We start from the raw sequence: 27,621 nt of genomic DNA on the forward strand, positions 1-27,621 counted from the left end.
GAAATTATTTCAGTTGCTTTTGAAATTCCAAATTATATTTAATAAGTTCCCTGGACAAACTACTAAATATTATCATCAAATTAAAATGAATGATAAAACTCCTTTCATTAAAAGACCATAACCCGTACCATTTAGTCTATGTCCCCAAGTGGAATTAGAAATAAATAATATGTTAAAACTAAGGGTGATCAAACGTGAAGCATCTCAGTATGCCAGTCCTTTGGTTATCGTAAAGAAAAAAAATTACTCAGTTAGGGTTTGTTTGGATGCACGGTATATAAATTCCCATATGGTTGCAGATCATGAAGCACCGGTTCCTCCTGAAGAAATTTTTAGTTCTTTTACTACTGTTAGATATATAACTGCCATCGATTTACGTTCTTCCTACTGGCAAATTCCATTAACCCCAGATAGTACACAGTATACGGCATTTTTGTATAATGGTAAGACGTATACTTTCCAGGTATTACCTTTTGGTTTAAACACAGCAGTGGGTTCTTTTACTAGAGCAATGGATGTCATTCTAGGTCCAGAGGTCCTGGAGTTCTCTTTTAAATACATTGATGATCTACTGGTGGTTTCTGATCGTTTGATAATCACATTGTTCATCTAGAAAAATTATTTACAAAATTAGCTGAAGCCAATCTCACCGTAAATTTCTTCAGTACCGTTTAGTCAACTGCAGATGGAAGATACGCTTAATATTTTGTTATAATTTAACCTCAAAAAATTTTGTGTTTATTTTGGTTTTTATTCTAGGTGTAACACGTAAGTATGGCAAAGTTGATATTGAATTACCTTGTGATTATTTTCTACCTAGTAGAACTATTTAATAGTCGTAAATAATTCTTGAAAAACGAATTTCGGTTTTACTGTTAACATTTCGCAGTTTTGGGAGTTACTTTTCACCGGAGCAAAGCCACCTCAAACTACAAGTCTGGAGTTACTTTGCTCCGGCTAAAGGCCTGGTTTCCTCGAACATTCGGTCGCGGAAAGCGGACAGTCCGTCGATCGCCGCGATTTGACGATTTTATCCAACCATGCATTTTAATTGGGATTGGTTTCCTCGGTTCCGCTCATCTGAACGGACGCATTCCTCTCCGCCGACCTGTGACGACTGGTCGGTTCATATCTGTCCAGTCTGATTACAGCGGAATCGCTCAGCTGCACTTAACAGTAATATTATAATAAAATATAAATATTAATAGTAATATTATAATTATAATTAGCATAATGGGTGAAAAATTTTCACCTGAGGATGATGAAGTCCCAATAGACTTGGTGAGGCAGCATCCACCATTATATAGTGTTGCCATCAAAAGTTATAAGGATTTGGTCGTAAAAACAACATTTGGAAGGAAATAGGTGCGAAAATGAATAAAAAGGGTAAGAATATAATATGTCATTTATTAAAAAAAAATATAATAATATACAGGGTTTAACATAATTTTATTCCGCTACTTTACTTTTAATAACGTGAAATAATATTTTCTTCTACGATTATTCCTCGAATTATTCCATTCTCTGCACCTTTGCGTTTTGCCATGGCACTGATCCATGTGGTCCAAAAAAATAAGTTTTGAAAGTATCTCTTACCGAAGCAGCATCTGTGGATGATCTTCTTGCACATGTGGGTGCTAATGGAATTAGATTTTCTTTTGGCAATAGAGGGATGAAATCTACATTTTCATCAGGAATTGGTATTTTTGCATTTCGTAGCATATTATGTAAGATACATGCCGAAATGATTAAGTCATCAGCAGCAGTAGGGTTAATAGTAATTGGAGTAAAGAATACTCTAAAATACTGACATAATATGCCGAAAGCATTTTCGGAAGTTCGCCTCCCCCGACTGAGTCTGTAATTGAACACAGCCTTTGATTGGTCATGAATAGAATCTTTTTGTGAATAAGGTTTCATTATATTAGTTGTTAACGAAAATGCGCTGTCTGCCAAAATAATGCAAGGTTGTAAAATTTCTGTTCCTGGAAGATGCATTGCAGGTGGTATGTTGAAATTACCATTATTAATATACTTTCCCATCATCGATTTTTCGAAAATACTTGCATCTCCTTCTCGCCCGTAGGAACCGACATCAATTGCGATGAACCTATATCTTGCATCTATTATAGCCAGCAATACAATAGAATGAAACTGCTTGTAGTTATAAAAAAGTGACCCTGCTGCCTTCGGACACTGTATTCGGACATGCTTTCCATCAATGGATCCGCAACAATTAGGAAAGTTCCACAATTCATTGTAATCTTGGGCATTTGCTCTCATGCGTTCTTCTGAGAGTTTTGGTATAAAAATTGGAAGCATGCGTTCCCTAATGCTGCGTAGCACTTCTCTAACAGAAACGCTAATCCAGCTGTGATGCTGGCGATATTGAAACGCTAGCGATCTGAAGGTCTGTAGCTAGATACCTGAAAATAACAAATTAAGTATTGGTAAAAAAAATCGATGTACATTTCATATGCTTCGTGAGTAGATGTAGATGTTTGCGCTTGATTAAAAATTTACTGGTATTGATACCCTGTATATTATTTTATCCCCTATAACGTTTGTCAGCTATAGCTGTAACACGCTTTTATTTTTTAAAAGCTCTCTTCACACAGAAACGGCCATTTATATTTATAGCAACTTAAATTTTGCCAATAAAAATCGTGGTGCACTTCATTTTATCAATAGTTTAAATGAATTTTTAGAAAAAGTGTGCCAAATAAGGTGGAAAAATATCCGCGATTATTACCAAAAGAAGAAACGCGAGGTAATAAAAGCACAGAAAACTGGTTCAGCCAGGAACACAAATGTGGAAAACTTTGGTGTCAAGTACAAACATTTAAGCTTCCTGGACAATACCTCAATCATAGAGAGAAAGTATGTATTAAATATAAATTTTTGCACAATATTTTAGGGTCGTTTATTTTCAGGTCAATTAGTAATATCAATGAAGAAAGTAACTCACAAAATCAGCAATCAGATAATATTTCCACTGAGTCACAAGACGTATTGGATGAATCACAAGCAGCTGTATGTGATATAGAGGATTCTCAAGAGATGGTTGACTCCCAAGTCTCTCCGGTTACTGAGGTCTTTCCCAATACGCAAGAATCTCACGAGAACCAACCTACAGCAGTGGAAGAATCTTTCATATCCCCAACTACTACATCCCAGCGCAAAAGAAAGTCTATACCAAAAGAACGAGGTGCTGCAGTAGTAGAAGAAATTAAGAAAGGCCGAATTGAAAGAACCAAGTTGATGAAAGAGTTGCTAGACTTAAGTAATAACAAAACAAAAGAGGATGACACCGCACTTTCAACGTTCTTTCGTAGTATTGCTTTAACAGTTGAACAACTTCCTCCAGACTTACAAACAACAGCAAAAATTAAGGTAATGCAAGTCATTTCTGAACTTCAAGTTTTTTCAACACCAGCAAAGAAACATGATAAACCATGATTTCCGATCTGCTTCAACTAGTAGCCAATCAGGAACCTCAAGTGCAGCTTCCTACTTCCAAGCCTTTTCTCCCCAAAACAGTCCAATGGCAATGTTTCCACCGAATGAATCTGGTGACCTATATCAACATTTATGAATACTTTAAATAAATTCGTATATTATTAATATAATTACTTTTTTTTATAATTTAAAAAAATTAGCTTTTTAGATAGAGAGTCTTAATACTCCTAAGTATATTATTTTACCTTTTAAGTATTAAAAATAAATAAAAAATATGTAATAAGAAATTAGTAACAAAATATTCACGTTGTCGATCCAGCGCGTTAAAACAAAAACTTACCTCAATGTAATGCAAAGCTTCTCTTCAGCAGAAATAGGGCATTTGATTCTATTGGTAGGTTTCTTGGAAATGTCGTCTTTAACAAAACTCAACACAAGCTCGAAAAGTTCTGTGGAAAGTCTAAAATACTCCCTAAATTTGGATTCATTTCCAAAAAGCCTTCTCTGCACGGTGATATTAAAGGCGCCTTCCGTATTGCCAAACAAAAACAACTTATCCACTGGCCTATTGGAACCTTTGAGTGTTGCTAGTACCAGCCCCTCTTCCTCTTCTTCTTCTAGCAATAACAGCGCAATCAATTTATTTGAGTTCATTTTTGTGGGTACGTATTTTTTTATTTGTTTTTGCTTTAAATACACGCAGGACAGCGGGTTGCAGACACGAGGGAAATTATCATTTTCTAAATTCTAGCAAACTACCTCGGGCAGAAATCGCTATCCTCGGCGATCGACGGACTGTCCGCTTTCCGCGACCGAATGTTCGAGGAAACCAGGCCTTAAAATATTTCAAATAAATAATGAAGAAAGCTTCTGTTTGTTTTTTATCAAAAAAAAACTAAAGGTCGGCGTCATGAATTATTTTTTTTGTTTCAGCATGCCTAGGAAATATCAAAGAAAAGCTGGGGCCAGAAGGTATGCAGACTATACCAAAGAAACATTGGAAGAATGCTTGGCTGAAGTTATATCAGGGGCACTATCACACAGAAAAGCAGAACAAAAGTACAATATACCTAGAAAAACGATTTTAAATAAACTTAAGAAAAAACATAATAGAAAACCAGGTGGTCAACCTGTTTTTTCTTTACAAGAGGAAGAGGATTTTGTTGAGTGCATTATTGCTTTGGGAGACTTTGGTTTTCCAGTCGATACTCAAGAGCTGCGTCATATTATTAAGGATTATCTGAACAGATGTGGGAGAAATGTGAAGATCTTCCAGAATAATTTACCCAGCATTGAATGGGCAAATTCGTTTATTGCAAGACATCACCATTTGTCTTTACGCTTTGCCGAGAATATAAACCGTGCAAGAGCGGCAGTAGATGAAACTGTTCTACGCAACTTTTTCAATAATTTGGCCAGTGAATTACGTGATGTTCCTTCAACCAATATATGGAATTTTGATGAGACAAACCTTATGGACGATCCGGGGAAAAAAAGGGTCCTTGTCAAGAAAGGTTCCAAATACCCTGAATATATTCGAAATGCTTCGAAGACATCAATATCTGTCATGTTCGCAGGAAATGCTGCTGGAGAACTGTTGCCACCATATGTGGTTTATCGAGCTACTAATATGTGGACTACATGGACAGAAAATGGGCCAAAAGGATGTCGCTATAATGCTAGTTCTTCGGGTTGGTTTGATAGCAACATATTTACTGACTGGCTCGAATTTCAAATGATGCCGAGATTGAAAAAATTAGAAGGAAAGACAGTGCTAATATGTGACAATCTTTCTTCTCATTTGACAGTTCATTCCCTTAGAATGTGTCGTCAAAATCAAGTAAGTTTAGTTTGTTTGCCGGCAAATAGTACCCACCTACTACAGCCTTTGGATGTGGCATTTTTTCGTCCAATCAAAATAGCTTGGCGCAAAGTATTATCAGAATGGAAAGGAATATAAACTTTGAAGAGCTCGAGAAAGAACATGAAATCGAAAATGAGTTTATAAATTTTGTTGAAGGAATAGACCCTCAAAAAAAAGATAATTTCGATATGGTTGTAAAGGAAATAGGGCGTTTTATTGTATTTGTTTATGAAGGACAACTTTACCCCGGGCAAATCGTTTCCTTTACCAGAGAGGATGTCCGAATTAAATCTATGCAGAAGTCGCTAAAGATGTGGAAATGGCCCTCAAAGCCAGACGAGCTTACTTATTCATGGTTTGATGTTCGGGGATCTATTAAACCCCCTAAAGAAGTTACAAAAAGAGGCATCTTCTCTGTACCTGAGCTCGCCTGCTGGTATAGTGACTAAATCCATACTTTAATTATTAACCTAATGCCTTACCTATTATACGTGTTTTCTTTCCTATTTTTAGAATCTATTTTTAATTTTTGTCGTTTTACATTTATTTTTTAATTAAACTGCAATGCGTTATTCAAGTGTTAACATTTTTTGTAATATTTAAGAAACATTTGCATTTCCTTATATTAAAAACCTCAAAAACTTAAATTTTTTACATCCCTCTTTTTACTCGCCGGGGAAAAGTAAATAAAACACAAGGTTAACTTTGCTTCAAAAAGAGGAGCAAAGTCACCTCGTTTTACGGTAGCCCTTTTAAAAAAATACTATTTTTAAGAATATAATAATTTAAAATTTTTTCGGTGTGAAGGACATTTATTTTTAGGAATAAAATTAATCTTTATTTAGACAAAATATTGCTTTCTATACATATTGGTCAATACTGTGATTTTTGCTGTGTAAAATTACGGGTATACTGGTGAGCTCTGTATCAACGTTTCGCTTTAAGTATAAGTGTTAGTTTTCTCGTCGGCTTTCTGTTGGGTTGACTTTAAATTGTTTTTTTTTAAGTTTGCTTTAATAATTTATATTTCTGTTTTAAATGGGTGGAAAAAAAGCAAATCCTGCAAGATTAGCTAATTTTTTTAATGAAAGATCAATAAGTTATCAGGAGGCTCTAGGTTTAAACATAAATGACGATATTTTAGGTGATGCAGCGATTATTTCTTATGGAGCAAGTTGTTACGAATTTCGACGTAACGTGCAGCGTTACCTCAAAAAGAATAGCTGTAATATGCGGTCCTTGTTTACTAATAATAGTGAGTCAAATATTTTATGCAAAAAAAAATTAAAAAATACAAACATATTCAGTTAAAAAATTATTTTAATATTAAAGATAAAGAAAGCCTGACAGATGATGAATTAGATATTTCAGATACCTTTGGTAGTTTATCTAATAAGAAAGAAAAAGTGTCTAATAGTCTATTACCTAATGGTTCAATTAATGTTTACGTGAAAGGCCAAAGTCCTTCTACAGAAAAAAGATAATTTTTATATAATAAGTGTCATGATTTTGAAGGTTTTTTTTGAGGTAACTATAGCAGAATTTAAGGAGCTTATAAATTTTGATTTTGGAACTAATACTATTAAATTTATAGAGGGTCAGTACGTTTATTGATTGAAGAAAAGAATAAAAGAGGTTAATAATATTTCTTTGTTTTATGTAAAATCGTATCGCATTACAAAAACACGCATAACAGTTTATGGTTATTGTGGCCATTATTATTGTAAAACTTTTAAACTTATTTGTCATTTAGGAAATAATAACGAAGAGTGCTCGAATTATATTTTTAATGTGTTTAGTTCGAATTTTAATTATAGACACGCTGATAATTTGACTAGGCAAGTAAGGGGTGTTGAAAGAACTTTATTAGGGAATCATTTTAGGGATAAGACTTCTTTACAAATGAGAATGAAAAATGTTTTAAAGCCCAACGTCACTTTAAATTTGACAAAAAATTTGCAGACAATTAAATCTGATGGGATGTATATAAATATTAAGGCGGAATTTTTATCACGACTTGATCGTGATTCTGACGATCGTTTTGACATGCACTTAGTGGGTAGGGACCATCGGGAGTATATTCAGTTTACTGGGGAACCACTTACTGTATATATTTTTAGCAAATAGCAAAATGACTTAATATTATCCGCTCTTCGAAAATCCAATAATAGAAAGGTCACTTTACATTTAGATGCCACTGGTAGTGTTGTCCGCCAACCTACTTATGTTTCAGATAGCAAAGCGAGTTTTTTTGAGAAAAGAATTTTATATTATACAGGAGTAGTAAGAGTAGGGTCCCCTAAAGAGGGAAATCAATGCGTATCTCCAGTTCTTAAAATTATTTCATCCCAGCATCATCATGTAACAATTACTGCTAACTGGCTTAATAAATTTAAATTTTTTTGGGATAAATATAGCGGAAAGTGGCCAATTCTGGATAGGGTCGTAACTGATTTTTCTTTAGCAGAAATTCATGCGGTATGTTCATCATTTAATGAAATGAGTTTATTATGGTATCTAAATGATTTTTGTTTTAATTATGTTTATAATAAAAAAGTCAATAGTCAAATTACTCCTATTCAGATTTGTTGTGCACACATGATGACAATTTTCTCAAATGTAATTAATAAACATTTGAGTCAGTATAATATTAAAGTCTTTTTAAAGGAAACTGTTGCTGCTGCTTCTTGTTTCAAATATTAAAGATCTCGAGCAGTGGTTTAGGTATTTGGTAATATTATTAGATTCTAACTTTGATTCTCTTTCTGTTAACTTTGCTGAACAAAAGCTGTTGGAATTCAATACTTCTCTAAATATAAAACAACTATTGCCTCAAAATAATGATTTGGAAAATAATTCAACAGAATCACAAAAAACTAGTCAATCAAAAAACTCCACATTTTTTAAAAAATCCTTTTTCATTTAAGATTTATTGCAATTCGAGAAACAGTTAACCTACAAATATGCAATGTCGGTGTTAGTAATTTAAATACATTTTTTAATCCGACATTTGTAGCATATATTATTCAACATTACTTTTCTTACCTACCTCTATGGTCATCTCTTCTTATTCGAGAGCGTTCTAGCAATGCCTTAGTAAAAAATTATTTTAACTACTTAAAAAATGATATTTTGCATAAAGACCTTCGAAAAAAACCAAGTAGATTTTGTAGAAATGTTCGAGAATATGTATTGTCCTGTCATAAGACTATAATGTTAGGAATAAATCGAAAATCTTGCGCTGTAAATAAAAGAAGACTTGAAATACCCGATGAACCATGGTGCAAGCGTGTTCGCAGGGAAGGTTCATACTATAAAGCATCAGGAAGTAGAAAAATACTAAGCCTTAAACAGTTCTCACATACACACATGAATTTTAAACATTTATCATTTTTTTCTAATGGTTTAGTTGATCAGATTAACTATTATAATCAAACGCTTCAAAATAATAATAATGAATTTATGGTTGCTAAATTTTCTAGTAGTAGGTTTAGGGGCATTAATATTTTAAATTCTTCTTCTTTTCACTGCCTTCTTCATTCTAGTTCTATATTAAAAAAAACGTATCTTTGGTTAGATAATTTTGCTATTGACTCAATCTTAGAAAAAATTGCACAAATGAGAGGCAATAGAGTTTTAGTTTTGTCTTGGTATGAGGGCACTGCAATTTATCCACAAAATAATGGTTCGTCCAAAGCTTATCCAAGTATGCCGGATTTGAAAAAAGCTAAAGAACTAATTATTCCTCTTAACCAATATGGAAATCATTGGACATTAGTGTATGTTAATTTTGAGAACCATATTTACCGTTATTATAACTCGGCGGCTCCTAAAAGCGAATATTCTAGGCAAAAAGATGTTATAACACATAAAGTATTATTTGAACAATTTATAAAGAAACATAATAAAATGTATTCATGTTCTACGAAGCCAGAAAGTTATTCTATTGAAATGCCAACTATCCCGTATCAATCAGACAGTTTGAATTGTGGAGTTTTTATTATTTATTTTGGAAATAATTTAATTAATCAGAGAGCAGTTGAAAATGTATTTCATCCTAATGCATTTAGAATATTTCTACAACAATTTATTTTAGAAAACTCGGATGATGTAAGAAGTTTTTTCGTAAAATGTGAAGTTTGCACCGATAACGAAACTGAAGGAGTCCCTATTTTTTGTGAAATGTGTAATAGATGGTGGCACAAACTTTGTTTATCAGCAATTGATCATTCATTTATAGAACCACCACATTTGTTTATTGTGCACAAATTTTAAAAAAGAACAGCAAGAAGAAAATTAAAATGCAATATAATTATTTATTATGTGCTAAATATTCTCAAAAATATTTTTATTATTTTTTTAATCCATTACAAGATTTGTTAGTCTTAGTAACTTTTTAGTCCACTCCAACTTAATTATATTACCAAATGTGCAATAATTTCGTAAACTGTTACGTATTAGACTTCTTTGCGCGTAGATAACTTATTCGTCTGTTAGATTTATTGGTTGGGATTGGCAAGGGTGTAGGGGAGGAGGGAGCCCTTTTGCACCAATTGTTACTAGAATAATTAAATACAAACACATGTATATAGGTTTATATTATTTCTGCGTTTCGAAATTGATTAAAATTAAAATATTTTTCGGTTTTTAAGACCTGTAGGTAACTTACGCCCATTAGATTTATTGGCTGGGATTGAAAAGGGTGTAGAAGAGGAAGGAGCCCTTTTGTGCCAATTATTATTAGAATAATTTAACATATACACATATAAAAATACAGAGGTTTATATTCTTTCTGCGTTACGAAACTGATTTGGGTTCAAATATTTTTCGCTTTTTAAGACCTGTAGGTAACTTACGCCTGTTACATTTATTGACTAGGATTGGCAAGGGTGTAGGGAAGAAGAGAGCCCTTTTTCGGTGCTTGTAATTAAACCATACTTTTATCATATCAACAAACAAAGTATACTTTTAAAAATAAAATTTGAAGAAAAGTTACTGGAGTTGATTTGAAAGAAACGTCATTTAAACGTATTAGTTCGATTCCCTGATGAATCATTTATGTAATTGTTGTTTCTATCGTCATCAGAAATTTATAGTATATTCCATAAGATTTTTACAATATTTATCAAAATTATTTAAATGAATATTATAGCTTCTTTTATTAACTTTTTAAAATATTTTTGTGTTAGCTATTTTGCGGGCCAGGCAAAATTTTTACCACATTCAATCATTTTTAAGATACAGACTAGGCAAAATGCTTACTGACACAAAAATATAAAATACTTTTATCATAGAAAGACCACAACACATATGTATTCTATACATATCACTACTTTTTATTCATGGTATATATGTTCACGTTCTATTGAAACTTTATTTCTTCATGCTTATAAAATTTTCAACCTCTTTGAATCACATACGTATAGCTCCCTAAACTGTACGCACTATTTCTTTTTTTTGTCTTTTAAAACTTTCACTAGATATTGCCACTAAACATATTATATTATTTAGATTCTCGCCCTCGTAATACTTCTTATTTTCAATTCATCTTCCACTGGCCCACCGGGGCTTCTGGTTGTGCAACCGTACCACAGCATGCCGGCAGCCCAAAATAAAAATCAAGTAACTGACATTTTTTAAAAAATCGGGTTTTTATTTTATCTGCACTTACTGTGTTCTTACGTACATTTTGGTATAAAAATCGTTTTAATCGGATAATAAATAACGAAGGTTAGGTCACCTAAGAAACCAAGTAACTGCACCCTATGTATGTGTTTTCAAAATAAAAACGAAGTAACAGTAAAAACGAAGAACACAGCTGTTTGTTTGTTTGAGAGGCCATTAACCATATATTTAACACTACTATATTGCCGGTTTGGCCCAAACTCATCCGAAATCAAAACGAGACAGAGCTATATTGCCACACCGTATTTCGCCGTATCTCCAATGCGCATGCCATTTTTTTCAGCGGGCCCGCGTCATGTCGATGTCAAATATTTGTTGTGACTTTGGTAAAATTGTACTAAAGCAGTACGGAAAAATATACTTGTTTTTTTTTTAATTATTAATAATATTTTTCTAATTAGGAATTATATTATACAGTGCTTTTCTTTGAAGTCCCCCCCCCATTTATTTTTTGAACGGGTGAAAAAAAATTTTTGAAACTTGGCATAAGTAAATTGGTCTATAGATACTATTTTTTTTTGAGCAATCGGAAATATTTGAAAACGGTATCTGTATTTTGTACAATTGATTGACTTCTATGGCGTCCGGCCTTCTCCCTTCTGTGAGTGTTTTTTGAGTTTTATTTTCGAAGTTTTGGCTGTTGCAAATTAAATTTATTGTTTAAACTTTCGTGTTATTATTACAGTGAGTTAGTAATCATTGTATTGACATTAATAAATAGTGAATACCTACTGAATATTGGACTTTTAAGTGTTAAGAGCTAGCTATTCAGAGGTACCTAATTAGTGGTATTGATTTTTCAACATAGCTAGGCGTTGTTATTTGTGTATGTTTTTCAAAGGGCAATCCAAAGTAAAGATTAGTGGAAATATTACTCTTCATCAGTAAGTAAAGATTAATTATTTTTGCCAACTCAAAATTATTAAAACATTGTTTTTTTAGATTTCCAAATGATCCAACCACTCGTTTACAGTGGACACATTTTTGTAAATTATCTGCAGAAGATAATGAAGAAATCTCAAAATTAAGGATCTGCTCTCTTCATTTTAAACCTGATGATTACATTGAACCTAATGCAAAATCAAAAGGAAGAAGAATGGTCTTCAAAGGTGCAGCAGTGCCATCCACTTTTCAGCCTTCCTCGTCAAGTTTAAAGGCATCCGCTTCTCCATTACCACTTCCAACAGTTTCACAAGAGAGTGGAATTGATCAAACATAGCCAATGAAACAATGTGATGTGAATGAAGATGACAAAGAGAACAGAGGTAATAATCAAAGTAAGAAATATCAAAAAATATTGTAATTTTTATTTGTATATTAAAGACTTTAATATTATTTTTAGGTAATACCGAGGGTAATATCTCTCAGTTTCCAACAGTTTTACAGCCGAGTGGGCTTCAAGCAAAGCCGATGGAACAATGTGATATGAATAAAGATGACAAAGAGAACAGAGGTAATAATCAAAGTAAGAAATGTTAAAAATTATTGTAATATTTATTTTTATACTAAAGACTTTTTAATATTATTTTTAGGTAATACCGAGGGTAATACCTCTCAGTTTCCAACAGTTTTGCAGCAGCTTTTGAGTGGGCTCCAAGCACAACAGTTGATGGAACAATGTGATATGAATAAGGAGCTTGATGAGAACAGAGGTGAATATTAATGAATGATAAGAATTTTTTTTTATGATTCATGTTAAAATAGATGCTAAAAATTTTTAAATTTTTTTTTACAGAGGCTAATACCCCTATTCTACGTAAGAAAAGAAAATTTGCAGAACCGAGATTTATTTCTGAAATAAGGATCCCAGATGTGGCCACTCCACGAAAAGCTAGAAGAGTTTTAACCTTAGTTAGGGAAACGGACAGAAAAAAGTCTAGGAAAATTAAGAACTTACAGGACAAAAACAGATATCTTCTTAAAAAAACTGCTTCACTAGAAGAATTGGTATCACATTTACAAAAAAGGGGTTTCATGACAGAAGAAGCTGGAAATACCTTATTGGTAAATATCAAAAAAATATCAGATATACTTTATGCCTAAAACTCTATCCAATAACTTTATTTACTAATCTTATTTACTTCATTAAAAGAAAAATTTAGGTCTATTATATAAGGTTGATTTTGGATGGCGGCTACTCCTTACCATTTACAACTGTGACCCCATGAGAGAAAATGTTTAGAAAAATCAGGACTACATTTTCTTTCATTGCGGTAAAGTCATCTGAGTTCATTTAGGGGGTGAAAAAAAGGGATTCTAAAACTTTTTTTTTAATTTAACCTCCTTTTTTAATCATTTGCTGAACAATTTATCTTATAAGGTTAAGGTTGTAAATGGTAAGGGGTAGCCGCAATTACGGACCATGCATAAAAGCCCCCTAAAAAAACCTCTGTGAATTTTTGTTAGCATTTTTGGTTTTACATTTTTTTAATCCACACAACTTACTGATCAAATTTCAACCTGTTATTATTTTTTGCATCTATTCTCATTATTTCTCATACCCCCATACTAACCCTTAAAATTATTATTCAGTTCTAAGATTTTTTAAGACAAGAGACTAAACTTTGGCTTGATTTCGGAACTATTGCCACCTAAAATGAAGGAAATAGTGTCCAGAAAGGTCAAGAAACGTGGCAAGTTTTCACCAGGAATTAGAAGTTTTGCCTTAACTCTACATTTCTATTCACCAAAGGCCTATAATTACGTACGAAAACACTGGGAAAAACTGTTACCACATCCTTCAACATTAAGAGAGTGGTATAAAGTAGTTGAAGGTTCTCCTGGGTTTACAAAAGAGGCATTTGATGCAATAACTCTTCGATCCACATCAAAACCAGCTGTCATTAATTTGGTAATAGACGAAATGTCTATCAAAGAATCCATGGTTTATCACCAAAATGAGTTTCATGGAGGGATTGATTGTGGAACCATAAATAATAAACAGGAGAATGATAATGTACAACTCGCGAAAAATGCTTTGATGGCAGTTTCCTTGAATGAAAACTGGAAAGTTCCTATTGGATATTTAATCAATGGCTTAAATGGGAGTGAACCCACTAACTTGTTAAAACATGCCTTTTATTTATTAAATGAAAGTAAAATAAAAGTCTATTCTATAACTTTTGATGGTGCTCCAACCAATACAAATATGTGTACTAATTTAGGTGCAAACTTTGAGTATGGACCCAATTTTAAACCATATTTTAGTAATCCTGTTACGGGCGAAACTTGCTATGTTTTCTATGACTTATGTCATATGGTAAAATTAATCCGTAACACCTTAGGTGACAAAAAAAAATCTAAAAGACGGCAATAATAATTTAATTAGGTGGGAATATATTGAAAAATTACATAATTTACAAAAAACTGAAGGTCTAAAGTTATCCAACAAATTAACATCAAAACATATTTTATTTGATAATAATCGAAGGAATGTTCGCTTGGCCATGCAGGTTTTGAGTGAGAGCGTTTATAAATCTTTAGTTTTTTTGAATGAAATTTCGGATGAAGGTTTAAAACAACAGTTTTCCAATTGCTTAGCTACTGCTAATTTTTGTTTGCAATTTAACAATAGTGCTGATATGCTGAATTGTAAAAATAGATGTTCAAAAAAAAAATTGATTCACCATTAACAGATGTAAATTACTTCGAGATGAAAGGTTATGCTAATAATATGATAGAGTATATAAAGCAATTAAAACTTGAAAATGGTACTCCCATTTTAAAATCCAATCGGAAGACTGGTTTTTTGGGGTTTATTATATACCTAACTAATATATTTCCTTTATTTGAAAAATTAAAAAATGAGAACTTTTCGTATTTATTAACCTTTAAACTTTCCCAAGATTACCTGGAAACATTTTTCAGTGCCATTAGAAGCAGAGGTGGGTTTAATAATAACCCCAATTCCCTTCAATTTTAAAGTGCGTATATAAACATCTCTTAGACAGGCTTTAAATTGCGGTCTTTCGGACGGAATAAATATTTTACATGTTGCCTCTACTCGGAAAAAAAATAGTTTAGGGGATGAAATAATTTTAAGAAAGCAAATTTCGGATTTTGGCCATGACTATATTAATACTTTTTGGAGTTTAAATAGTTATGTAGAAAACGTGTGAGTAATGAGTTATATCGCAGGATATATTACAAAAAAAAATTAAATCGGATTTATTATTCCATTTGCAAGGAACATCTTGTTGGAAACAATATGCCTTTACTATCAAAAATAAAAGACAGAAAAAACTATTACGTAGCACCATCAATTGACGTAATAAATATATGCAGTTTATGCGAAAAAATTATACGGCAAAATTCATATCGAATGTTCATTAAAAATACTAAAAACATCGTAAAAAATGAAATAATGAATAAAATAGGAATTCCTTTTGACTCTAAAAAAATGGATGATCACATCAAGAGCCAGGAAATTTTTGATAACCATAGAATAGAATTAAGCAAATTAATTATAGATTTGTTTATAAATGTTAGATTTTTTCATGCCAAACAAATATCTGAAAAAGATCAATACATCCGTCAAAAGTACACAAAATTGATATTATTTAAGGGTCAATAAATATGTACTTATATTTTTGAAAAATATAAAATTTTTGTATAATTACAAGTTGTTTTATTTTCCTTTTTTTTTAATACATGTTAAATTTGAAAAAAAATTCTATATTTTTTAATATAATTGTTTATTTGTTGTTGTAAAGTTGTTTTTTTTTCCAAAGCATAATAAATATCCCTATTATACACAGCTACATAATATGTAGCTACATATGTACATATATTAAATTTAATAATTCTTTAAGAGAAAAACACAAATATTTTTATGTAAATTTACCAAAAATTATAAAAAAAAAATTAATAACACTGTATTTTTTAGTCTGCCACTTTAATTCTTTCTGCGACTTAAGATAAACATCTTAAATTTTATATTTATTTATGTAATTTAAACTAAAGTTAACGATAACGATTAAAACAAGCTAAATATTGGGTATGGGAACTCAGTAAAAGAAGAACTCAGGAAACAGTCTTCAGTCCTCATATTTCTTGACAATCGGCAGCGCCCTCTAGTTAAAAACGCCATTACAGAAAATTAGTACAATTTTACAACGGCTACAACCCTTAAACCCATTTATGTCGCGCCGGCGCACAACTCGAACGGCGCGGTACGGTATGGCCATATACAAAAAATACACAGCGCTGAAATCTTCTCTCTCTCTTCTCTGGCGGAAAACTATCCCATTGTAATGGCTCGTGTCCACTAGCAAATAAACTTGCTAGAGTTACTCTCACAAGTCACTTGCAGCGCGTATAAACAGCCACCGTAGAGTAATATTGCAGAAAGTTTACTTGCCGGGCAAGTACTTGCTGAGCTTGTAGTGTACACCGCGTGTTTCAGCAAGTTAATTTGCAATTATCAATATCGAAACTGTTCCGAAATATTTGCAGCAAGTAGTGAAATATTTACGTGTATTTAAAAAAAATGGTGGACCGGCGTGTTTGGAGTAGGGACGACACTAATTTATTGATTGAAAATGTTGAACTATACCCAGAATTATGGAATGTACATTGCAAAGACTTTAAAAACAGAGTAAAAAAACTTTTCAAAAATTAGCAGAACTATTTGAAACGTCTGAAAACGAAATTCAGACTGAATATATTTGAAGACTGTATATATATATATATATATATATAGGGTGATTCATTAATATTGCACGAAAATGAAATGCCGGTTTTTTTGGGTTAAATTATGACGAAAAGTTCCTATAAACATATGTCCGAAAGTGCTTCGTTTCCGAGATACAGCGTGTTCAAATTTTCTTAAAAAATCGATTTTTTATTAATATCTAAAAAATGCCTTTGCTGTTTGCAATGTCATTCACACCATTTCTGGATATCTTAATGATGTATCTTTTTGACATATGACAGTTGATTTGTTATTCCAGGGACGTGCCCACGGGGTAAGCGGGTTAGGTTTTTTGTACAAAAAATAGCACCTAGTAGATTTTTTGAACCTCCTGTACATTTTATGGATGACGCAACTAAAGATGGAATTGTTTCAACTCTTGGGTGTTTTTCGTATCTCCCTCCGTTTTCGATAAAAAAATTAAGAATTGCTTTTTTGCATCCCTCTGTAAAAATACAAGTAAATGCTTTTAAATCACGCGAAAGCAAAGAAATAATTTTCTTCCTAAAATGTAATACTTACCTATTCATAGTGTCGAATATCAAGTACAGCATTAACAACTCCTGATCTAAAAAATACTGCGGAATGTTGAAATTGTAAATACGTATTAAACAAAATTTAGTAAATACTATTATCGTTTTAGTTTTTGTCGCATTCTTTTCGTTGCTTTGAAAATGCAATAAATAAAATACCAGTTCATTTAACATTACTAGGTGTGGCTCAGTGATAAGGTGTTGTTTTTTTCCTGTCAAGTAGACAATTTCCTCATTTTTGTCTAAAATGGAGTACACTTATAGTGAAATGTGCGATATGCACTTTGTGTATGGTCTTGCTAATGGTAATTCACAAGCAGCGAGGCGTATTTACGCGGACAAATACCCTAACCGAGTACTTCCTCATAGTCAAATGTTTACTCGCCTCCATCAACGTCTCAGAGAAAGTGGAAGTTTTAAAAAACTTACAGTCGACAATGGACGACCCCGCACAGTTGCAACCGCAGAAGCTGAAGAAGCAGTGCTCCACGAAATCGAGGATAATCCTTCAACGAGTACAAGACAGATTGCTGCCACTTTAAACATTAGTCAGCCAACAGTGTTTAGAATACTGAAAAATCAGCTTTTGTACCCGTATCACATCCAGCGGGTACAAGCACTTTTGCCAGACGACTATCCTCATAGAGTGGCTTTCTGTCGATGGTTACAACAAAACATTGTAGAAAATCCTCCTTTTTTATCAAAAATACTTTTCACGGACGAAGCTAATTTCTCCAGGAATTCGATAATGAATTTCCATAATAATCACATTTGGGCAGATGAAAATCCACATGGAATAAGTGAAAGTCGCCATCAACACCAATTTTCACTGAATGTTTGGGTTGGAATCATTGAAGACCACTTAATTGGTCCTTTCTTTTTGCAACAAAGGTTAAGTGGAGAAGTGTATCGGCGTTTTCTTCAAGAGGAGTTGCCAACACTATTAGAAAACGTCCCGCTTGACTTAAGGTACCAAATGTTTTTCATGCATGATGGCGCTCCGGCGCATTTCAGCTTAATTGCTCGACAGTATTTAGATAGAGTATATCCCAATCGTTGGATAGGTCGTGGAGGTATACAACCCTGGCCTGCGCGATCTCCCGATCTAAATCCAATAGACTTTTTCCTCTGGGGCCACCTCAAGCAATTAGTTTATACCACCCCCATCGAAAATGTTGAAGAATTAAGAAATCGTATTATTGCAAATTGCGATATTATTCGAAACACGCCAGGGATCTTTGAACGTGTTCGCCAGTCAATGCGTCGCAGGACAGACGCATGCATTGCAGTTGGAGGAACTCATTTTGAACAACTCTTATAGCGTACGTTTCTTAGTCCATAGCTTTTCATTACCTTCATCAATTTACTAATGTTTATTCTAAGAATTTAATTAATGTACCTAAGTTTAATTAAAACTATTTTTCAACAGGTAGTACAGTTAATGTCATGTCAAAATTCCAAATTACCGTGTTTACTATTCTTCACCCTGTAAATCGATAAGTAGGCATTTTATTATGTTTATTCAAGTTTTTTCAAACGTTTGCATTAAACTAATTTTTTTATCGAAAACGGAGGGAGATACGAAAAACATCCAAGAGTTGAAACAATTCCATCTTTAGTTGCGTCATCCAAAAAATGTACAGGAGGTTCAAAAAATCTACTAGGTGCTATTTTTTGTACAAAAAACCTAACCCGCTTACCCCGTGGGCACGTCCCTGGAATAACAAATCAACTGTCATATGTCAAAAAGATACATCATTAAGATATCCAGAAATGGTGTGAATGAGATTGCAAACAGCAAAGGCATTTCTTAGATATTAATAAAAAATCGATTTTTTAAGAAAATTTGAACACCCTGTATCTCGGAAACGAAACACTTTCGGACATATGTTTATAGGAACTTTTCGTCATAATTTAACCCAAAAAAACCGGCATTTCATTTTCGTGCAGGGTGACAATTTCAAGAGTAGCCATGGCTTATAATTTTTAAACCGTAAAAGATATAAAAAAATGCTTAAAACCGTTTCTATAGTAACAAGGGGGAACCAAAATGATGAATTTTTTAGGGATATACTATCATCCCCCTAACCCCCAGAGCCACCCCCTTAAAAATTTTAAATTGGAAGGGTAGTCGAGTGATACCTTGTTTGAAAGGTCTATTAATTCCCTATATTTTGCCGTCTTACTCATTAAAATCAATGCAACCATTTCCGAGATATGTATGTCCTTTTAAATGTTAGTCAATTCATTTTACTATCAGAATAAAAATATTTATTCTGATACTAAAATGAATTGTTAAAAGCCAAAACAAAACTCCAATATATAGTACACTTATACTGAAATTATTGAATTGTCGGAATGGTATTTGGCGATGTAAAAAAAAGGAAAATTTTCGATGCCTGCCATTCTCGAAATATTTGTTGTTTTTTGTTTATTTAAATTTTGCCTTAAAATGTTCAATTTTTGGTTTGGTTAGTAATATCGTGGTTCTTTTTGTGATTTAAAGTTCTCTCACTGCTCTAGTTTTATTTTTACAATGGTTTATACGATCGCCGAAAGAGTTGAAATGATATTTATTTATGGTTCTCAAAATCGCTGTTTTCGTAGAAGTGCCACAATATTTAATGAGAGGCACCCAGATAAGCAGGTTGGGCATTATTACATCCAGAAGTTGGTAAGAAAATTTGAAGAAACTGGGTTTGTAGGTGATATAAAGAAAAATCAGCCAAGAATACTGGATGAAGCAACTCAGATTGAGGTTCTTGGGCATTTTGCTACGGATCCTGGTATGTCGACTCGTCAAGCAGCAGCTGCCACAGGAGTGTCTCGTGAATCAGTACGAAAGATATTAAAAATTAATAAATTCCATCCTTACAAGCTACAGATTGTTCAAGAACTTGGTGAAGACGATCCAGACTGGCGGATCGAATTTTGTGAATTAATGACCCAAAAAATAATAAATGAGCCACGTTTTATAAAAAACATTTGTTTCAGTGACGAGTGCACTTTTTATTTAAACGGTAACGTTAATAAGCAAAACTGCCGTTACTGGAGTGATGAGAATCCCCATATTTTTAGGGAAGGGCACACCCAATATCCCCAAAAAATAAATGTGTGGGCCGGAATTTTAGGGAATAATATAATTGGGCCATTGTTTATTGATGATAATCTAAATGGAGAAATTTATGCTGAAATGTTAGAAACAACTGTTGAGCCTTTAGTAATAACGGAATTGGAAAACCAAAGGGATGAAAATGGAGATCTTGTTCTTGATGAAAATTTATTGCATTTTCAACAAGATGGGGCCCCACCACATTATGTATTGCCTGTTAGAGAGTGGCTAGATAATCATTATCCAGACCAATGGATTGGTAGAAGAGGACCTATTGAGTGGCCGCCAAGATCGCCAGATCTCACCCCTCTCGATTTTTTTCTTTGGGGTCACCTAAAATCGGTCGTTTTCAAAACGCAGCCTGCCACCATTGAGGAGCTAAAACAAAGAATTACACAAGAGTGCCGATTATTAACAACTGAAGTTTTTAGAAATGTTCGTCAAGAGTTTGAAAACAGATTGTACTTTTGCTTGCAAAATAATGGAAGCCACTTTGAGCATTTAATAAAATAATTAAAGTTCAATGCAGATTTTTATTGTTTTAAAAATAGAATAAACGCAATATTGCAGAGTGTTTTCCTAGTTCTTAACCATTTGTACTAATGTTCAAATGTTAAATATTTTATGACATTTTCAAAATATGTCAATTTTATAAGAAATTAAAAAACACTTAAATAACCTTTAATAAAATATTAAAATTGGCATAACTCTAAAATAAATGCATTGATTATTATAAGTAGGGTCGCATAATATAGGGAATTAATAGACCTTTCAAACAAGGTATCACTCGACTACCCTTCCAATTTAAAATTTTTAAGGGGGTGGCTCTGGGGGTTAGGGGGATGATAGTATATCCCTAAAAAATTCATCATTTTGGTTCCCCCTTGTTACTATAGAAACGGTTTTAAGCATTTTTTTATATCTTTTACGGTTTAAAAATTATAAGCCATGGCTACTCTTGAAATTGTCACCCTGTATACATATATATATATATAGGGGAGGGTTGGCCAAAACGGGATAGTCGGGTAAAACAGGATACCGGTCCTTTTCTTAAAACAAGCAGCGCCATCTGTTGAATGACGGTGTCAATCGCTAAAAATAACGTCTGTCGAAATATAGCAAGTGGAGATTCTTATTAATTCTGTCATTGCGGTGAGTGACAATTGAAACTTTAATAAAGCAAGGTTACGGTATTTTGTTTTGTAGAGTTTTGTTACGATTTTGTCAGATTAAAGCCGGCAGTTAAATAAGGGTGAGTATTTTTTATGATTCTATGGGTCATTGGCTGTATTTTGAGAGATAAGTGAATGCTATAATTTTTGTTGTTGTTGTGGAAATTTAGAAAAAACTTTAATCATGTGCAGTTGGGTAAAATGGGATACCTGGGAGGTGGGTAAAACGGGACCGTTTTACCCGTTTACCCAACGCCATATATAGGCATGATATGTTTATTCTATGACAGAGGCTAAATTGCTGATAATAATTTTAATCAATATGCTGTTATTGAATAAAAGTTTATTAAGTGTTTATTTTTTTTAGGCTTACAATGGGCAAATATAAAAGAAAAACTAATCGACAGTCTTGGGATGAGGAATGTATGCAACAAGCCATAGAAGAGGTTCTCGAAGGAAGAATGGGTTACCTTAAGGCTTCAAAGGAATTTGGGGTACCACGAACAAAAATTGCAGCCAGAGTTGATAAAATTAAAAAAGGGACTCTTGAGAAAATTCGGCGAAAAAAGGACTAGGGCGTCACAGACCAGTTTTTTCTGAGGAGCAAGAAGCAGAATTGGTGCAACACATTTTGCATATGGAATCAAGACTTTTTGGATTTACTTTAAGTGACCTCCGAAGTTTGGCTTTTCAGTTAGCAGAACGCAATGGATTAGCTCATCAATTTAATAAAAATAAAAAAATGGCAGGTAAAGCTTGGTTATACAAATTTCTAGAGAGACATCCAAACGTTAAACTTCGCACACCCGAACCAACATCACTTGCTAGAGCTATGGGCTTTAATAGACCAGCTGTACAAAAATTTTTCTCTTTACTTTCTGACGTGCTTGAAAAATATAAAATACCGCCTGGGCGGATTTACAATGTCGATGAAACAGGTATAATGACAGTGCCAAAGAAAAGATCCAAATGTTTATCGCTGCGTGGGAAGAGGCAAGTTGGCTGCATATCTTCCGCTGAACGCGGTGTTCTGGTTACGGTGGAAATTTGCATGAGTGCCACTGGTATATTTATGTCGCCTGCCTTTATTTTCCCAAGATCAAGAGCAAAGCCAGAGCTGCTAGATGATGCTCCTACTGGTAATACAGCCTTTTTTCATTCATCAGGCTGGATGCAAAAAGAGATATTTTTAAAGTGGTTTAATCAATTTATTGACTTTTCAAAGGCCTCTACAGAACAACCTGTCCTGTTACTGTTAGACGGACATACAACCCACACAAAAAATATTGATGTAATAAGAAGAGCTAGAGAATGCGGTGTAATAATGCTATGCTTCCCACCGCATACAACACTCCGGTTACAACCACTAGACGTTAGTTTTATGTCACCGGTTAGTACATTTTATACGTCAGAGGTTCAAAAATGGATGCAACAACACCCAGGTCGGCCAGTTACGATAACCCAAATTGGTAAGCTTTTCGGAAGCGCATACATGAAAGCTGCTAGCATCCAAACAGCTGTAAATGGGTTTAGAAAAACAGGCATTCAACCTTTTAATCCAGAAATCTTTGAAGACTGGATGTTTGAGCCAGCTGAAACTACAGATACACCTGTGCACAATCTTGCAGTTCCGATCGAAGAAAATAGGCGCCCTTCAGTACGTACACCATCACCAACTCCACAAGACCAAGTTACAAAGGAAGAAGAAATAGGGTGTGACATGGAAAATATTGAGAATTCTCCAAGAACATCGCCAGATCAGATCAGACCAGATTCTTCAACACCAGAGAAACCTCGCCAACCGCTTGCGGATAAGGAAACATTGCAGAATATCCCTCCTCCTATTTCCTGCAGAAACTTTTATGGAAATGCGACTCCCTCATGTTCGTACACTACCACCAATTTTCAAGTAACACCTGAACAAATAGTTCCAATTCCTCACGCCGAAAGAAAAGTAAATGCTAATGACAGGAGAAGAGGAAAAACGGCTGTGCTAACTTCAACACCGTACAAAGAAGAACTGGAAATATCTATGGAAAAGAAGCCCATTAAGAAACCCAAACTAAACCTAGAAGAAAATTAAAAAGTAAAGAATAATAAAGGAAAAAATAAAAATAATAAACCTGTCAACAAGCAAAAAAAACAAATGACAGAAAAAAAGAAAATTGACAGCAGTTCAGAGGAAGAGGAAGAAAATGATGAAAGTTGCATTTACTGTACAGAGCTATACTCGAAATCTAAAGCTGACGACGGTTGGGTTATGTGTCAGGACTGTCGACATTGGGCTCACGAAGCTTGCGCCGGAGTGGAGAATGATGATGGGCCGTACTCATGCGATTTTTGTCATGGATAAATTAGTAATTTTAATGTTTATTTACTTTTAAGGATTTTATAAGACACTTATTTTGTTCTGTTTTTAACTTCATTAAATTAAAATTAACGATTAATATGATTTTTTAATTATTTTTAAACACCATCCCATTTTACCCGACCAGGTGGGCAAAACGGGATACTTTACATTTTTTTAAAAATATATTTTTTTCTATGTTATAATCAAGATAATGAAGAATAACAATAGTTAACCATAAAAGAGAGTCAATGAGGAAGTTCCAGGTAAAAAATTATGGATATCATTAGCATAGTTAGTAAGTAATGGGTTAAAGCACTTTAGGTATCCCGTTTTAGCCAACTTTCCCCTATATATATCTACTTACTAAATCTACCTTGTTTTTTTTTGTAACATTTGTTTTTAATTTTTTTTATTTATATATATTTTTTATATATGGTGTTGGGGTGATTTGGGACGGGTTGGCCACTGGTTGGGTCAGAAGTCCTTTTAGTAAATCGCACTTTATCTGCAGCATTTGCTTCTAATTTTTTTTATTTATCTTTATTCTATTTATATATATTTTTTATTTAAGGTGTTGGGGGAATTTGAGACGGGTTGGACACTGGTTGGGTCAGATGTCGTTTGAGTAAATCATTCACATCACTTCATCTGCAGCCTTTGCTTTTAATTTTTTTTATTTATCTTTATTCTATTTATATATACAGGGTATTTCCTAACTGCGGACGAAACTATACAGGGTGAATCGTTAGGTCGTTTTATGAAAAAAAGTTCCTATGAACGTATGTCGGGAGTTGCTTTGTTTCTGAGATACAGGGGATGAAGGTTCAAAAAAATAACGGTATTTTAAAAATACTATAACTATCCTTAAACCGATTTGGTTGAAATTTGGTGCAGTTATTTGAAGTTATAAGACGCTTTCTTAGCTGTAACTAGATTGAAATTATTAGGTCCAGTGCGTGTCAGTGAGCACCACATGCTTATTGTTGAGAAAAAACAAGGCCAATAATTAATTGTTTTGCAGCTTTTTATTTATTTTTGTATTCAAGCAACTAAAAATACAACTTTTTCGTATCTTATATTATCTTCATATCTGGCTTTGTTTTCGAAAAAAAAAATTCTCATTCATTTCAAAAACTCATTCTAAAAATTATCAATGGATGACAACATAAAATAAAAACCAATTAATTCGATAAACAATTTCGACCTTAAAGTAAATGAGCAAAATGCCCACCTTCTGATAAAATACACGACTGCAAACGATTCAACGTCAAAGTGCCTTAAAGCTATCGTTAAATCCAGTATTCCATAAAAGGACAAAGCATATCGATGTCCATCACCATTTTGTTAGGGAAGTTGTGCAGAATGAATTTATCAATCAGTTTTGAGTATTTAAAAACAGAAGACATGCCTGCTGACATTTTGACTAAGGCTTTAGGTTCTAACAAACATTATTAAGTTTTTAGTTCTGTTTGATTTAGTTCCCAAGATCAAGATGTCTTAGTTGTTAGCTAGACATTTAAGTGTTTGTTTTGCTTGTTAAATATTTTTAACTAGTGGAGCTGTTAAGATAAGATAAGTTCAAAATATGTAACACTCTAGACATTTTTTGTAGCAACAGTCAATTTGGCAACCTTGGTGCATTTAAATATTCTTCTGATATGCAATCTACGTCAAAATAAAATCAATAAAGTCAGTCGATTCTCAGTGTTCATACGAACGTTTTTTATTTTGTCCCGGTCCCCGTTTTTTCCACTGTTAAAATTAACAAGTTTGAGTCCAATCTTTAAAACAGTGCTATTAAAAAATCTTACATTTTACTCTGATGGCGTTTATGACTTTTTTGATGACGCGTGGGTGGAAATAACCTCGTATGCAGAAGCGTCTCAACTCTGAAGTCTAGTTACGCAATGGCCTCTAAACAGACAAGAAATTTAGATTCAACAAGATAATAACGGCTTTTTTTAAGGCTACGCTGGACATAATAATAGACCCATCCGAACAGCTGCTCTATTAAAAAAAAGGACACTGGTTTTGTTCTTGGTGATAACCGAGGCAAACATGGAAAACAGCCTGCTGTTGATCCGGAAATAGAAGAAAGCGTTAGAAAATTTATTGGTGCAATTCCTAACATCAAATCACATTATTTAAGGGCCCAAAATAGTCGCGAATTTATTGAGGGAAGTAAAAGTTTACTGAAATCTATCGTGACTACAAGGTCGACAAAATCACAATTTATCATTTGCTCATTTAACAACAAAAAAGATCAATGTGACCTCTGTGAGTCAAGACTATAACAAGCATCTAAAAGAAAAAATTAATCAGAAAAGAAAATGTTAAGATAAAATAGCCCTTGACATAAATGATAATTTGAATGTTGCTGTTTACAACCTACAGGCAGTTTTACCAGTACCTAAAGGACCTGCATGGATGTTTTATTATAGAGCAAAAATTAATTGTTACAACTTGACAATTAGTGATTTACACCCTAAAAATATCGATTGTTACTTTTGGACCAAGTTAGATGGGAACCGTAGCGCTAATGAAAAATAATGCCCATAGCGTTATCGAAAAATAAATTGCAAGACACATCAAATCTGGTACTATTTAGGTACCAGAGCAATATATTCCCATAAGAGGAAAACGTTAAATAGAGTGAATTAAGGTTCTCATGGTAAAAAAAACATTATCCATAGAATTTTTATGTTAAAACGTCTTTTGTAGATGACGAATTCAGAATAATTGAAATATCAAGAAAAAGAAAATCCAAAGTAGTAGATTGTAAAACAACTAGGCTAAGTCAAACCTACGCAAGCAACTTAAAACTAACCGAAAATAATGGCTGTTATGCAGGATCTTGTAAAAAAGAATATAATACCAAAATATTATTATAACAGCTTTTATAAAAAAATTGTTTAGGGTTAATGTTTTCGTAGATCTAAGATGTTAACATTTTAACTAAAATATTTTTGTTTTAAAACTATCATTACTCGGGTTTAACAGTCCTAGTTTTGTATGTTTTATAATCAGAATGCGGGTGGTTTTAAATCCAAATTGCGATCGTTTCGTCAGGCAGTTAATTCTGCTGTCTATGACATTTTGGTTTTTAGTGAATCCTGGCTAAGTGATTGTTCTGTCAGGCTTAATACTGTACATTTATTCTAATTACGACAACCCTGAATATCCCTACGCCAAGGGCGACTATTGGTCAGCGACAGGTGGCCTGATCGGGCTGGGGATAGGATATAGTTTTGACCGTCCTCGGTGCTTTATGTATTCTCTCTCGAGGTTAATAAAATATAATAAACTAACAACTATCGAGTTTTATTAAAAGAACCCAACAGAACATGGTGGCAGCGGTGATAGTGTTGGTGGTTTGTGGTGTTTACGTGTAAAAAGTGGCGAGCGTTTTGTTGCTTAACCGTGGATCTTTCCTGGCAATATGTCTATCGACGACGCTAAAATGGCTACTATAGCAGAGGATACAGCGACAACCACAACAGTTGTGAGTTCTCAAGCACTTTTCGTGCCGGTGTCTCCACCACAAAAGTTTGATTTTTCAATGCCTCAAGCATGGCCCCAGTGGCGAAAACGTTTTGAGCGCTTCATGTCAGTGTCTGGACAAAATGCAAAGCCTGATGAAGAAAAAATTAATATTTTAATGTATATTCTTGGCGAGGAAGCCGAAGAAGTTATACTGCAATTTGTGCAAGTTCCTGAAACCTATGCAACGACAATGCAGACCTTTGAAAATCAT

At 33.4% G+C, this 27,621-nt stretch overlaps 1 protein-coding gene across 1 annotated transcript; it reads left to right on the forward strand.

The window, feature by feature from the left end:
* The first annotated feature begins 3,060 nt into the window (after positions 1 to 3,060).
* LOC126737558 (uncharacterized) lies at positions 3,061 to 13,353 on the forward strand. Its single transcript, XM_050442486.1, has 5 exons — positions 3,061 to 3,283; positions 11,929 to 12,225; positions 12,351 to 12,461; positions 12,541 to 12,660; positions 12,744 to 13,353. The coding sequence occupies exons 1-5, from the start codon at positions 3,061 to 3,063 to the stop codon at positions 13,049 to 13,051; spliced, it is 1,059 nt and encodes a 352-aa protein (XP_050298443.1). The 3' UTR covers positions 13,052 to 13,353.
* The last annotated feature ends 14,268 nt before the right edge of the window (positions 13,354 to 27,621 follow it).

This window comes from Anthonomus grandis, chromosome 6 (genome assembly GCF_022605725.1).
Source record: "Anthonomus grandis grandis chromosome 6, icAntGran1.3, whole genome shotgun sequence".
In the NCBI taxonomy this organism is placed as follows: Eukaryota; Metazoa; Arthropoda; class Insecta; order Coleoptera; family Curculionidae; genus Anthonomus; species Anthonomus grandis.